Here is a 15,284-nt window from a genome sequence, read left to right as displayed (position 1 = left end):
TTGCTTTTTCTGTCTTAAAACAGGTTCTGTTTGAAAAATTAACGATAAAGTAAATTTCCATACAGTGAAAAATTATGAAATTTGGCAGGTGTATGATGAAAAAAATTAGGTCAAGAATAGAATAACACTAAATTTTACCATTGTTTGGAACTACATGAACGAGGTGATAAGATGATCCATCTGGAGGTAGTTCTAAGTCAAATGTTTCTATTATTACTTAACAAGTAGGGACTTGAGTTTCAACTTCGGCCTAACAAGAACAACAAATTATTGGAAAGGCTTACTCTCTGGCCTAAAGTTCTCAGAAACAAAGGTATCATTTTCAGCTAACAGAGGGGTCCTTTGCTGATTAATGCAGAAGTCAAAACCAAAACTATTTAGGCCAGGCTTGTGCCTTATGAGTGCTAACCATTTCATTAGAGCCTAGGCAGGATATCTGTGCCACTTTTTGTTTAGTCTACTTTAGAATCAAATTTTTATATATCAAGGTATTATCTTTAAATAACCATTTAAACATTTCCAAAAAGAAATGTAATAAAAGCTCAAATATCCTTACTACTTTCCATTCTAGATGCTCTGGTTCTGCTTAGTGGTACTATTAACTATCCTAGAGCTGGATATATTTTACAGTTCCACGGTTTAATATACAATATTCAATAACAACTAAAAGCACCTATTCTTCTAAAGCCCTTCACAAGTATATGAGAAAGCACTAAATCTGATAAGCTCATTCAAATTGTACATTCAAAATAGTGTTTTTGTTAACATTAAAAGTGATGATTTATGTAAAGCCTGGAATTCTGTAATTGGTATCCAATACTTATTACCAATACAAAGAAGGTGATTATAGTTGACACTTAAACAACATGGGGTAAGGGGCGCCAACCCTCACACAATCCAAAATTAGCATATACCTTTTGACACCCCCCTCAAAGTTAACTACTCATAGCCTACTATTAACCAGAAGCTTTACCAATAATAGTCAGTCAATTAACACACACTTTGTGTTATATGTATCATATACTATATTCTTCCAAAAAACTGGAGAAAAGGAAATGTTATTAAGAAAATCATAAAGGGGGCACCTGGGTGGCTCAGTTGGTTGAGTGTGAGACTCTTGATCTCGGCACAGGTCTTGATCTCAGGGTTATGAGATTGAGCCCTGGGTTGGGCTCCACAAACAGCAGGGAGTCTGCCTGAGATTCTCTCTCTCCCTCTCTCTCTCTGCCCCTCCCTCTGCTTGTGCGTGCACGCTCTCTCTCTCTAATAACAAATCTTAAAAAAAAAAAAATCTAAAGAAGAGACAATATATTTACAGTACTGTACATAAAAAAAAATCTGCATCTAAGGGGACCTGTGCAGTTCAAACCTGTGTTATTTGAAGGATCAACCATGATTAGAGTTCAAAGTCTGGTTTCTTGCAATTGGTGGTGTGGACCAGGGACAGACTAATGGAGCTCCAACTCTTGTTACATAAGATACTGAATCAGAGCACTGTCATTTTATATAAGAGTTTCCGAGTAGGCTTAAAGTTTTATGGTTTTTAATGTGTGGCCTATCCTTGTTCAAACACCATCCTACTTTTCATACAAAGTTAAAAAAAAAAAAAAAATGAATCTATAACTGACTGAAGTTTAGGGAACGCTTCCCAAAACAATGCTCCCCAACTCTGTATATATTAAGACACTAAACACACTCAAATAATCAAATTGCTATTATTCAATAATCTTCAAGAAATATTGTGTCATATGCAAAATAGCCAGGAAGTTTAATAATATAATGAAACAGATAAGCACCTGAATTTCATTTTGCACAATGATAAAAATATTGGTAGCATTTAGTAACTAATTTTTGTACTAATGTATTGATTGATAATTATTGATCCATGTTTTGTTTTTTGTATCAAAATACCTGTAAATATTTATGATTTTATTCAATGTTTATCATATATCAAATATTTATATTTTCTAATACCTGTGAGAAAGTGTTTAAACTACTCTTATTATGTAAAGTCTAGGGATCATTTTGGATCCCTAACTCGCTAATGTTTCATGGGCAGGGAGGGAGGGGACAGGCAAGCATGGCAAATTTTTATTTCAGGTGAATGTTGAGGCCTTAAATGAAATAAATCTAACGGAGAATTAATTTCACCTTTTTCTTTCTTCTCTTCTTACCCTGGCTTCCATCACCATGAAGGGACATGGAGCTGACGGGAAACACTGTTACTACAAAGATAACACCTTAGGAAAAATGAAGAAATCACGTGCAGCTCCATTTACCATTGAACTTGTCATTTTAAGGTCTCCTTTACAATTCCCAAAACTTGCTATAAATATAAAAAGATACAAATTTTGACTAATATTTGGAAATTTCATCAAGTGTACGGTTTCTGGCCAAATCAGAAACAGCCAGCTGAGACAGACATCACTTAGTACCTCTGATGGTTGCATATTTTCAGGTCTAAGAGAATAGATACTCACATATGTTATGGTTTTATAAAATAAATGCTCAATGTGCTTAAATGCGTTATTAACATCTCCGGTAAACATGCTTTAGTAGGTTCTTACCATAGGGCTGTTGTAGAAATGTACCGCACAAATTCTGTAAAAGGTAGAGGATCTGATGATGCTCCACAGCTGCGACACACACACTACAGGTAAAAACATATGTTTAATTTATCAACCATAAAACATAAATATAATACATATGTTACATATATTTAAATATGTAATATATATGTATAAATGTATGCAAACAAATGTAATAATAACAAAGAGAATAACTAATGAAGTGGTTAAGCCATCTCACCTGTTCATACAGAGTCATAGCGAACTTCTGGTGAGTGATACAAGACTTGGAGGTACACATGTCTGCATCTCTGCTTGGCACTATATGAAAATGAATCCTCTCCAATATATTTTCCTAATTTAAAAAATTAAAAGACAAACGAGTTGTGAATCTTACAGATGACACTATACAATATAACTTTTTAACTTTACAAATTTTAAAAATCTTTTTAAGATTTTCCAATTTGAACAGTGCCATATATACTGTCAGCTTTCCAGCTTTCCTCTTTAATCAACCCTTCAAATGCTGTTCAATTATTCACCCTTTGTAGTATTAGCTTTAAAAAAAAAAATTTAATGAAAGAAACATTATAATGTAACATATGATTTTAATAAATATTTTAAAAATCCTTTAAAAAATCAATTCATGGTGGCTAACATCTAGAATTTAATATTAGAAAACATAAGTTTCCTATATTTCCAGCATTCTCACATTAGGGAAAAGCAGTTAATCTTTCAAAAATCCTACTTGGAACATTTTTATAGTCTCTATAACTCACATTAAAATAGCAATGATAAAGGTTTACAATACCTACACTAACATCCTAATGCAAGGAATCTGCCCTGCAAACAAATTTCAAATTTGTAATACAGATCAATAAGGAGTATTTATTTCTTTAACAAATAAGACTTCTTTTTAGCAAAGCTTATCCAATGGATTCTTTTAATTAGCTAACTTACCTCTCTCCTCTGCCCTAGGAAGTTTAAAAGCATTCAATTATTTAAACCTAAATTTCTAGGTATTCTATGAATTATCCTATCTCGTATTAGTACATTTCATTTAAGTGAAAATAAACTATAAAGTTTGGCATTGTACAAAATATATTTATATTTTAAGTAATGGATCAATTAGGAACATGAGAAATATTAAAAGCATATTTTATGACTATGTGTGTTGTTTTTGACACATTTTGATCAACATGGAAAGTATGCTATGCAGTGCACTAGTCAAAGAGCTTTCCATCTGTCCAAGGAAACAGTAAAGATGCTCATTAAGGAAATAACAGGGGCACCTGAGTGGCTCAGTCAGGTAAGTGGCTGACTCTTGGTATCAACTCAGGTCGTGATCTCAGGGTCCTGGCATCAATCCCTGCATCGGGCTCCACACTCAGCGGGGAGTCTGCTTGTGGATCCTCTCTCTCCCCCTGCCTCAGCCTCTCCCCCCACTTGTGTGTGTGTGCACGCGCGCACACGCGTGCAAGTGCACGTGCACGCATTCTCTCTCTCAAATAAATAAATCTTTAAAAAAATGATAATAACATATAAATGCCAAATAAATTCTATAGATAGTAAATTCTACAGAAATCCAGTGAATTTAGAAGACATACTTGAGGAATAGAACCACCTCATAGGAGGGAAAATTCCAGGAGGAAATAAAGAGGTAAACTGCAGTTTAACTGTAAATGGCCTTAAATGTCAGGAGAGAGTCCAGATTTGAATCACAAGAATATTTGAAGGGCAAAGATTAATCTGAAGAAAATTTTATTAATCTGTTGGCCATTAAAAAACACTGTAAGGGGATAGGCTGAAAGGATACAAGTAAGGAGGCTTAAATAATGCTGAGAGTAGGGGCCTGAACTAGTAAGAAGTGGTTTCAGGAAAATAATGTGTCAAGGAAAACCTTAAAAGGTTTTCTGATGAAAAAATGTATAGAATTTGCTAAATAGATATAACACTATGAAAAAAAATGGCTACCTCTTTAAATATAGGTAACATCTAGAAGACTGACACATTCAATAATCAACACACATATTTTAGAAGGTATGTAAGGTTTAGTTACTATTCAAAGGAATGCTCTACTTATCAATATTGTAGTAACACAGAACATCAACCCCAGTGATGATTCTCAACCCAGAGTGAGAGGTGTATCAGAACTGCTGCCCCCCACTCTTGACACAGGACCAGAGCATGGGGACCCCGCTAGATGGGATGGCAGGCGCAGGGGACCTTCCTAAAGGAAAGGATCAAAAACATTCACAAAGGAAACGAGCTATGTTCACTGAGAAACAACTGGCAGATTTAGAATTCTTGTTCAGCAAGAACCCATACCCCACTCCCAGCCTTCAGAAAGAAATGGCCTCGAAACTGGAGATACATCCCATCATACTGCAGGTTTGGTTCAAGAACCACAGAGCAAAAGTCAAGAAAGCCAAACAACAGCAATTAGCTGGGGTGGAAGTCAAGACCAGCTCTTCCAAGAGACACACGGATGCCGCTCCAGGAGCCCCCAGTGGTGCCTACCCTGCTTCCCTAGTTTATACAGATCACCCCATACCTTCCTTCCAACTCAGCATATGCTCCAATTTTAAGGCTCTCCCAGACCATTCTTTTGGCCACAAAATAGTCCATTTCGGCTGCTGCCGAGATCCTAACATCTACTCCCTATGTCCCATTACGGAATCCCAAATTCTTTCCACAAGCTTCACTGCTAATTCTTTGGGTTCTTCATCTCCACAAAGAACTTAGTGAGCAAAGCCAGACACAAAAGGTCACCTACTATAACGATTCGCAATGATTCCAGACGAGAGACAAGAGTCGGGATCTACGCAACATGGAGGCATTTCAGAAACGGGCTTTGTGAAAACAAAAGAAGACCCACAAGTGCCGGTGGGGTGGAATTGAGTGGCAAGAGTCGCTCAACAAACTATTGCAATGGGCATGTTTCATGTTGTAATTCGGATGGCAGGAACCTGCATGTATAAATTCGTCCAAAGACACAGAACTGTAATATTGTATAACATACACCACAAAAAACAATCACGTGACAGGACGGAAACGTCAGCTAATGCCACGGCAGTAACCATTTTGCAACATATAAATGTATCAAATCAACACATCATACACCTTACACTTGTATCTCAGTAAAGCTGGAGACAATTTTTAAATTATATCTCAATAAATATATACAATGAGACTACTGAAAAAAAAAAAAAAAAAAAAAAGAACTGCTGCCCCTGATAGCTGCCCACCAAGAACCTCTTCTCTCCCAAAGAGAATCATTGCATGTAATGAGAAATACTACTGCTGGGAATGTATTGCACATATAAACCCTGTGGAGGCAGAACACTGACTTAAGTGACATAATTTATATTTAATAAATGTTTTCTCCAATAAATAAATTTTAAAATATTCCAGTACTCTAATACCCAATAAAAATGATAGCAGCACAATAACCAAAATCAAGTCATGAGACACAGATGGACTTAAACTGAGCTCTGAAGGGCAGGTAAGGCATGGATCCAATGAGTAGTTATGATTTGTTTCCATTGCTAGAAATTTATGTTTCATTCGTCTCGAAATTCGTATCATTTAAGGAAAACAAGCTAGTATTCTGATTTAAGGATTATCAAAAATACTTACAAAGCACTCTGCAGCATCATCCATAAGGCCCAACTGAAATCGCTGCTCATCTTTGAAGCTCTCTGCTAGAGCATGCCTTATGTTATCCGAGGGAAGTGCTTTTTCTCGACTGTGTTGAAACTGTGCAAATATTGTCTGGGGATCAACAAGTACATCAGTAAGTTTAAAGCCAACGACTAAAGAAACATGTCAGTAATTTCATTATAAAAGAGTGAAACTCATAACACTATACCCAGAAACTAATAGTCTTTTGCTCCAAAATTCCACATAAAGATTATTTGTATCAGTAATGTATAGAAATGGTTGCCCCAGCCTTGAAATCAAACGTTAGTGTGCACAGAATTAAGTAAGTGCTCAGTTCCCATCTTCAGGGATTCTAATTGAGTATGCTGAAGTGAGGGCAATTTTTAAACTGTTCCCCAGCTAATTCTGATCCAAATTGTTTAAGGAAGAGTTCTGAGATAAATTGCTATAAATCTAAAAGTATACTATAGGAATTAAAATTGTGTTAACCGAAAATAAATATATAATCACACAAAAATTAGTAGGAACTCACTAGTCTTTTAAAAAAGTAGCTTGGGGCACACCTGGGTGGCTCAGCTGGTTTAGCTCAGGTCATGATCTCATGGTCCTGGGATCGAGCCCGGCATCAGGCTCCTTGCTCTGCAGGGAGTCAGCTTCTCCCTCTCCCACTGCCCCTCCCCTGGCTTCTCTCTCTCTCTCTCTCTCTCAAATAAATAAATAAAATCTTAAAAAAAAAAAAAAGTAGCTTAAATGAACTTTTACAATTTTTTTGTTTCTTCCTAAATAAACCTCAGAAAATGACAAACTCTGGTTTAAAAGTAAAAATTAAATAACTTCAATGCAATGAAAATTTTCCGCTATTTAAATTTGCCTTGAAAAACTGACACTGTACAATTTGCATGAACTCTGAAGAGATGATGACTTTTAATTTTTAAAGAAAATTTTTTTTCAAATTATCAGTTTTCCTCAGAGTATTATTTCTATTTTTTTTTTTAAGATTTTATTTATTTATTTGACAGAGAGACAGCGAGAGAGGGAACACAAGCAGGGGGAGTGGGAGAAGGAGAAGCCAGCCTCCCGCGGAGCAGGGAGCCCGATGCGGGGCTCGATCCCAGGACCCTGGGATCATGACCTGAGCTGAAGGCAGACGCTTAATGACTGAGCCACCCAGGTGCCCCTAGAGCATTATTTCTAACCTAAGCTGAAGAAATAGTGGCAACATTCAAGAACAAGTGATTATAGGTGTTAATCTGGTTTTCCATTTTCCTTATTGAATTTAAATAAGAAAAATTTTTTAATAAGTTCCAGTTTTATGACAATCATCTTAGGTGGGAGAAAGTGGGGGGGAAAAGAAAGTTTTCAGTGACAACCCACCAAATAAGGATTGGCCATATTAAACTCTTAATTAGCTCAAGGGGTATGTCATCTCAAAAACATTTTTTTTTCAGATCAATATATGGTAGGCTAGGAAAATATTTCAAAAATCTGTTCCACTACTGCAAGAAAATCTAATTTATAAATAAATTTAAAAATTGAAGAGTAAAGATGCCAAATGATATTAGATATCCAGAAGTATAATCTTTTAGCTGTAATTACAAATATGAAAAAATAGAAAATATTTTCATGTCATTTCTTACTTAATTAACTTTTCAAGATAATGTTTAAGATATTAATCCTACACCTGAGTTTCAATCATTTGTTATCTGTTTTTTTGACTGCTTAGTATATGTGAGGCATCTTCACTAGAAAATAAACAAAAACCCTGCCCTCATGGGGCACACATTCTAGTTATAGTCAGGAGAAAGCAAGTAAGTAATCATATAGTGTATCAGAAGGTCGTAAACACAATAGAGAAAAACAAAGAAATAAAATACAAGACAGAAAAATAAAGTATTATAAATAGAAGTAGAGATACTGAGAGTAGAAAGGAGGTTAACTATTACCTCGGGTAGTCAGGGAAGGTCTTACTGATGTCCTCATTTGAGGATTGGCATAAAGGAAACAGGGTGTTAGCCACAAAAACATCTAGAAGAAAAGCATTCTAGACAAAAGGAATAACAATGAAGAGTCAGAGACGGAAGCCAGCTCTGGAAATTGCAAGAGGTAGCCAGTCTGGCTAAAGTGCAGTACCTGAGACAGATAGGGAGAGAGAGAGTGAGAAAGAAGAGAGTGTTTTGGGTAGCCGGTGGGGAGGCAGGCAGGTGATTGTGTAAGGCTATGAAAGATTCAGGCTAGAAATCTTAACTATACTCGTTTTACAACTGGACAAAATATCCAAAATTGACTGTGGTGTAAATAAAATGTGATACTGTAATTTGATCTAAGTTCATTCTTTATCCCCTAACAATAACCCTATTTTGCCATGTTCTAAAAAAGAGAATATAAAATTGCCTTCTTTGGTGATTTATATTCAGGAATATAAATCAAAATAAAGCAGGAAAATGGCTCTTCATTTTCTTGCATGTATGTGTGTGTGTGTGTAAGAATATTCAAGAATGTAAAAGAATGAAATGTTTATCTCTGAAACATGTTAATAAAACCTTAAATTCTTGGGCAAATTTCAATGATATAAATGAGATGCTAACTCATTGCGACTCCCTGTTTCTGCCTTTTTCTCTCTTCTATTTATTCTCATCCAAGTAGCCAAAGAGATCTAGTCCAAACGTTCCATCTAGTTAAAACAGATTATATCACTCTTCCACTCGAAACAATCCAGAGACTTCCTAAATCACTCAAGAGAAAAAGCCAAGGTCCTCACAGAAGGATCTACACAATATGGACTCCTGTTCCAGTTATTTATTGCTCCATAACAAACGACCGCAAAACTTATTTGCTAAAAATAACATTATGATTACAAATCATTAATTTGGTAAGGACAGCTCGACTCTGCTCCACTGGGAGTTATCTGGGACAGTTTGAATGCTGGGACCTAGAACCATCTGAAGGTTGCTCACTTACATTGAGCAGTTGATGCTGGTTGTCGGTGCTGCCTGTCCACTTAGACTTCTGCTTTAGCTGTGGCCAACTTGGCTTCCTCACCCTATGACGGCTCACTCCCAAGAATGACAGCCCAACAGACAGAGCCAGATAGAAATTTTATCACCTTTTCTAATCTAACCTAACCTCAGATGTCTGCAGTGTCATTTCTACCATTCTATTTGGTGGGAATGAATCATTAAGGCCAGTCCATATTCAAAGAACTAGACTCCACCTTTTGATAGGAAGAGTGCAGAAGAGGGGCACGTGGGTGGCTCAGGTGGTTAGCTGTCTGGCTCTAGGTTTCAGCTCAGGTCATGAGCTCAGGGCTGTGAGATCAAGCCCCATGTTGGACTCCGCCCTGGGCATGAGAGCTTGCCCAGGATTCTCTCTCTCCCTCTCTCTCTCTCTGCCCCTCCCCTGCTCATGCTCTCTTTCTAAAAAAGAAAAAAAAAAAAAAAAACAAGAATTTGCAGACATGTTTTATTTTATTTTTAAAGATTTTATCTATTTATTTAGAGAGAGAGAGTCACAGGAGTGGGGGGAGGGAGAGCAGAGAGAGAGAATCTCAAGCAGCTCCCTGCTGAGCACGGAGCCCAAGGTGAGGCTCCTCGATGTCATGACACTGAGATCATGACCCCAGCCAAAATCAAGAGTCTGACGCTTAACCAACTGAGTCACCCAGACACCCCTGCAGACATGTTTTAAAATCACCACAACTCACCTTACTTCTGAGCTCACCTCTTATCACTCTCCCCCTTGCTCACAAAGCTTCTGACACCCAGGTTTCCTTGAATCACTCACACTCACCTCAGGGCCTTTGCAGTTACTATTTCCCTGCTTGTCTGGAAAGCTTCACTCTATTACCTTTTCCAGATAACGGTTTAAACTTTCCCAGTGAGGCTTTCCTGACTATTCAACACTCTCTATTCCCTTTCCCTGATTTATTTTCCCCCTTTGTAGTTATTACCATCTAACATAGTTTATATGTTGTTTACTTACTTTCTCCTCCCCTACAAGAATGTAAGCTCCATGAGAACAGAGGTTCTATCACCTTGTTCACTGCTGTATCATCAGTAACTACAGCCGTGCACAAAATCCAGGAGTAGTTCAAAATCCATTTCATAAAATGAATAAAGAATTTTTCCAAAATAATGAAAAAATGTAATGTTCCTAATGTTTCTACACTATTTAGAATATTAATTTTAACTGTCCTTACATAAAAGTGGGAAAAAATCCATAAACTTGAATAAATCATACTTTAAAAATTCATCTCAAAGCTCTAAGTCACTTGACAATGAATTTCAACTTCAAGTAAACTGATCAAACAAACTATCAAAATTAAATTTTTGGCAAAACCATTAACAGTAATTTTTCAGTACTATTAAAAGGTTACCTTCAATGCACAAAATATGCAGGCATCTCCCTGACAAACATGTCCAGTTAGAACCCGCAAGCTTCTTCGGAATATATCCAATTGCCATAAGACCTAAAAAATTGTAAGAAAGAAACACTGAAGAAAGAAATACAGTAAAATTTTTCTCCCTATGATAAAAGACAGATTTGATTTAAATTGCAGAAGGCTAATAACTTCTTTTAATCTCTTGTGCACAATCAGACATATATAAGCACTGAAACTAACAGCAAGGATGAAACTGCTATATACATGTAGTGAATATATAAAAGAGGGATTTAGAAGATATTCCTATTGATTCACATGTAAAAACTGACAGGCAGAGAGTTAAGAAAAAACTAATTCCTCAGTTAAGGATTTTATATGAACAGGAAACATGGGACACCGAACGGAGGACTTGGCAGTGACATGAAAGAGGAAGTGATTATAATACTTGGAACAGACTGAACTTTAGGAAGGAAATATAATTGGAGTTGAAAGCCAGGGTGTATCAAATAAGGGTCAGTATGCAACAGCCAGAAAAAAAGGTGAGCTGATGAGGCCTGTGGCCTGGTATACTGAATGACAAAGCAGCCAGCTGTGTGGTAACAGGGGGACAGTATGGTAAAAAGCATCAGTTAAGGAATAATACGAATATATTTGCTGCAATTATCCATTCATCATTTGCTACTAAAAGAAAAAAACAAAAAACACTAATTGTTTAAAAATAAAATCAGTCCATTATTTAAAATCATTCTAAAAAAATCTAAAAACTAAAAAGTGGGGATAATTTTGCCTGCCTCCTGGCATTCTTGTAAGGATTAAACAGTATGTATTAACATATAAAGTGCTTAGAGGAGCGCCCAGTACATAACTGGAATGCAATGAACGCCAGCTCCTATTTGTTGCTGTAATTACTATTACAACAAACAGATCTCCAAGTTTCCCTATATTGTTCAGTCATTTCCTCAAATAATGTAACTTAGAAAATCCATTCATGATCTCTCATTTCTCCCAATTAGAAACAAAGATTAAGAAAAATAAATCATTTTAATAAATATCCTATTATTTTTAATTACTTAATAACTAAAGGCCATTTCAGAACTTCCCTTTGACAGTTGCTTTTTCTTAAAGAAAATAGGATCCATTTAAGTATCACAAATAATGCAGTGCTTTTGCAAAGCACTTGAAAATGTCTAATAATTTTCTTGCATATCATACATATCTGATCACACCATAAAATACATGGCATTGGAATTCATTCATCTGTCAAGATGAAGAACAGGACAGCACAACCTTGGGAAGTAGCTTAGCACTGTGCTTAGTAATAAATGTTTGAAGGCAGACTGCCTAGGTATTAATTCTGGATTTATTGCTTGCCAGCTCTTGGGTTGGCTTGAGCAAAATTTTTTCTGAAACTCAATTTTCTCATCAGTAAAATGAAGATTAAAGCAGTACTTACCTCTTAGGATTGTTGTAAGAATTAGATGAGAGAGAACATATAGTGTTCAGGTAATTACCAACATAAGTAAGAACACAATAAATGCTAGCTATTAAATAACTTTGCTTTTAACTTAGAAAATTTAAAACCACACCATATGTCATAACTACTTATAGTTATGTCGGATAAAATTCTAAAATATTCAGTCAAAAGCGAATACCCTCCATAATCTGTTTCTAAGGCCAGTGAAGTGACTCTTCAAATGTAACTGGAATGTTTTCTAGATGAGCAAAATGTTTAAGTTATACTGGATCCAAACTACAGAAAAAATATTTTATGCGACTTCTCTACACATTATTCAGTATAACAGTTTATCCCCTCTTTTAACAAATCCATATCAAAAGTTATTCTAATTGTTAATCCTTATCCTACTTCATTTTAAAATGTTGATTATAAACAACCAATAGGTAGACAAAGAAATCGAAGAAAAAAATTTAAGTATAATCTTGCCATTTGCACCAACAGGGATGGAACTAGAGGGCATAATGCTGAGTGAAATAAGTCAAAGGAAGACAAGTATCATATGATTTCATTCATATGTGGAATTTAGGAAACAAATGAACAAGAAAAAAAGAGCCAAACTAAAAAAAAAAGACTCTTAAGTAGTCTGGGGGATGGGTTCGATAAAGGGGAAGAGTACACTTACCTTGATGAATACTGAGAAATGTACAGAACTGTTGAATCACTACATTATACACCTGAAACTAATATAACACTACATGTTATGCACTTGAATAATAAAAAGACAGGGGGGAAAAAAGTGCTTAGAAATGTGAAGGGGGAGAACCCTTGGGATAAATGAAAATGGAAATACAACTTTCCAAAATCTATAGGATGCAGCAAAAGCAGTTCTAAGAAGGAAGTTCATGGCAATACAGGACTACTTCAAGAAATAAGAAAAGCCCAAATAAACAAACTAACTTTACATGTAAAGACTCTAGAAAAAGAAGAACAAAGCCCAAAGTCAGTAGAAGGAAGGAAATAATAAAGACCAAAGTAGAAATAAATGAGAGACTTAAAAAAAGAAAATTAGAAAAGAACAGTGAAACTAAAAGCTGGTTTTTTGAAAAGATAAAATCAATAAACCTCTCACCAGACTCATCAGGAAAAAAAGAGACAACCCAGATAAAATCAGAAATGCAGAAGTTACAACTGACACCACAGAAATACAAAGGATATGAGACTACTACAAATAATAATAAGCCAACAAACTGAAAAACCTAGAAGAAATGGATAAATTCCTAGAAAAAAACACAACTTTCTAAGATCAAACCACAAAGAAATGGGAAATCTGAACAGAATGATTACAAGTAATGAAACTGAATCAGTAATTTAAATATTTCCCCCAAACAAAAGTCCAGGATCAGACAGTTTCACAGGTGAATTCTACTAATCATTTAAAGAGTTGGTAATCCAAAGATACAAATGTAGTGATCCGAACGTGTATGTGCACCCCAATGTTTATAGCAGCAATGTCCACAATAACCAAACTATGGAAAGAGCCAAGATGTCCATCAACAGATGAATGGATAAAGATGTGGTGTATATATATACAATGGAATATTATGCAGCCATCAAAAAAAAGAAAAAAGAAATCTTGCCATTTGCAACAACATGGATGGAACTAGAGGGTATTATGCTAAGTGAAATAAGTCAATAAAGAAAGACAAGTATCATATGACCTCACTGATATGAGGAATTTGAGAAACAAGACAGAGGATCATAGAGGAAGGGAGGAAAAAATGAAACAAGATGAAACCAGAGAGGGAGACAAACCACAAGAGACTCTTAATCTCAGGAAACAAACTGAGAGTTGCTGGAGTGGTGTGGGGTGGGAGGATGGGGGGGCTGGGTGATAGACATTGGGGAAGGTATGTGCTATGGTGAGCGCTGTGAATTATGTAAGACTGATGAATCACAGACCTGTACCTCTGAAACAAATAATACATTATATGTTAAAAAAAAAAAAAAAAAAAAAGAAGATAGTAGGAAGGGAAATATGAAGGGGGGGAAACTGGAGGGGGAGATGAACCATGAGAGACTATAGACTCTGAGAAACAAACTGAGGGTTTTAGAGGGGAGTGGGGTGGGGGATGGGTTAGCCCGGTGATGGGTATTAAGTAGGGCACGTGCTGCATGGAACACTGTGTGTTATACACAAACAATGAATCATGCAACACTACATCAAAAACTAATGATGTAATGTATGGTGACTAACATAGTAAAATAAAATTAATTAAAAAATAATAATTAAAAAAAAATAAAGAGTTGGTAATTATCCTTCTCAAATTATTCCAAAAAATTAAAGAGGAAGAAACACTTCCAAACTCATTTTACAGGGCCAACATTACCCTGATATCAAAACCAGACAAAGGAAAGAAAGAAAGAAAGGAAGAAAGGAAGGAAGAGAAAAGGAGAGAGAAAGACTATAACAGGCCAATATCCCCAATGAACATAGATACAAAAATCCTCAACAAAATATTAGCAAATGAAATTCAACAGTACATGAAGAGGATCAGATGCCATTATCAAGTGAGATTTGTTCCACGGATGCAAGGGTGGTTCAACATCTGTAAATCAATCAACTATTACACCACATTAACAAAACAAAGAACAAAAATCATATAATGATCTTTATACAGAAACAGCATTTGACAAAAATATCAACATTTATGATAAAAACTCTCAACAAAGTGAGTATAAAAGAAACATACCTCAACATAATAAAGGTCATATATGACAAACCCCTAGCTACTATCATACTCAACAGTGAAAGGCTGAAAGTTTCTCCTCTAAAATCAGAAACAAGACAAAAGTACTCACTCTCATCACTGTTATTCAAGAAGTCCTAGCCACAGCAATTAGGCAAGAAAAAGAAATAAAAGGCATCCAAATTGAAAAGAAGTGTCATTATTTGCCGATAACATACTATATATAGAAAACCCTAAAGACTCCACCAAAAAACTATTAGAATGAATTCAGTAAAGTCATAGAATACAAAATTAACATACAGAAATAAGTTGTGTTTCTATATACTAATAATGAGCTATCAGAAAGAGAAATTAAGAAAACAATCCCATTTACAGTTACATCAAAAAGAATAAAATACCTAGGAATAAACTTAACAAAGGAGGTGAAAGACCTGTACAGTCGTACCTCTGAGATATTGCAGGTTCAATTTGAG

General features: G+C 35.6%; 1 protein-coding gene and 1 pseudogene across 2 annotated transcripts in view; one reads left to right on the top strand and one right to left on the bottom strand.

Moving 5' to 3' along the window:
* USP53 (ubiquitin specific peptidase 53) overlaps window positions 1-15,284 on the bottom strand; it is a 66,405-nt gene that overhangs the window by 28,569 nt on the left and 22,552 nt on the right. For both annotated transcript variants that reach the window (XM_078069182.1, XM_078069183.1), the window contains exons 3-6: window positions 10,603-10,695; window positions 6,207-6,341; window positions 2,809-2,922; window positions 2,568-2,650 (exon numbers count right to left, since the gene is read on the bottom strand). In XM_078069182.1, the coding sequence (XP_077925308.1) occupies window positions 2,568-2,650; window positions 2,809-2,922; window positions 6,207-6,341; window positions 10,603-10,695 (425 nt within the window). The remainder of the gene's footprint in view (window positions 1-2,567; window positions 2,651-2,808; window positions 2,923-6,206; window positions 6,342-10,602; window positions 10,696-15,284) is intronic.
* On the top strand, window positions 4,776-5,312 carry LOC118535446 (divergent paired-related homeobox pseudogene; annotated as a pseudogene).

Source organism: Halichoerus grypus, chromosome 3 (genome assembly GCF_964656455.1).
Source record: "Halichoerus grypus chromosome 3, mHalGry1.hap1.1, whole genome shotgun sequence".
NCBI lineage: Eukaryota > Metazoa > Chordata > Mammalia > Carnivora > Phocidae > Halichoerus > Halichoerus grypus.
The sequence above is the reverse complement of the archived record's forward strand: the minus strand, read 5'-3'. Positions and strand labels throughout refer to the sequence as shown.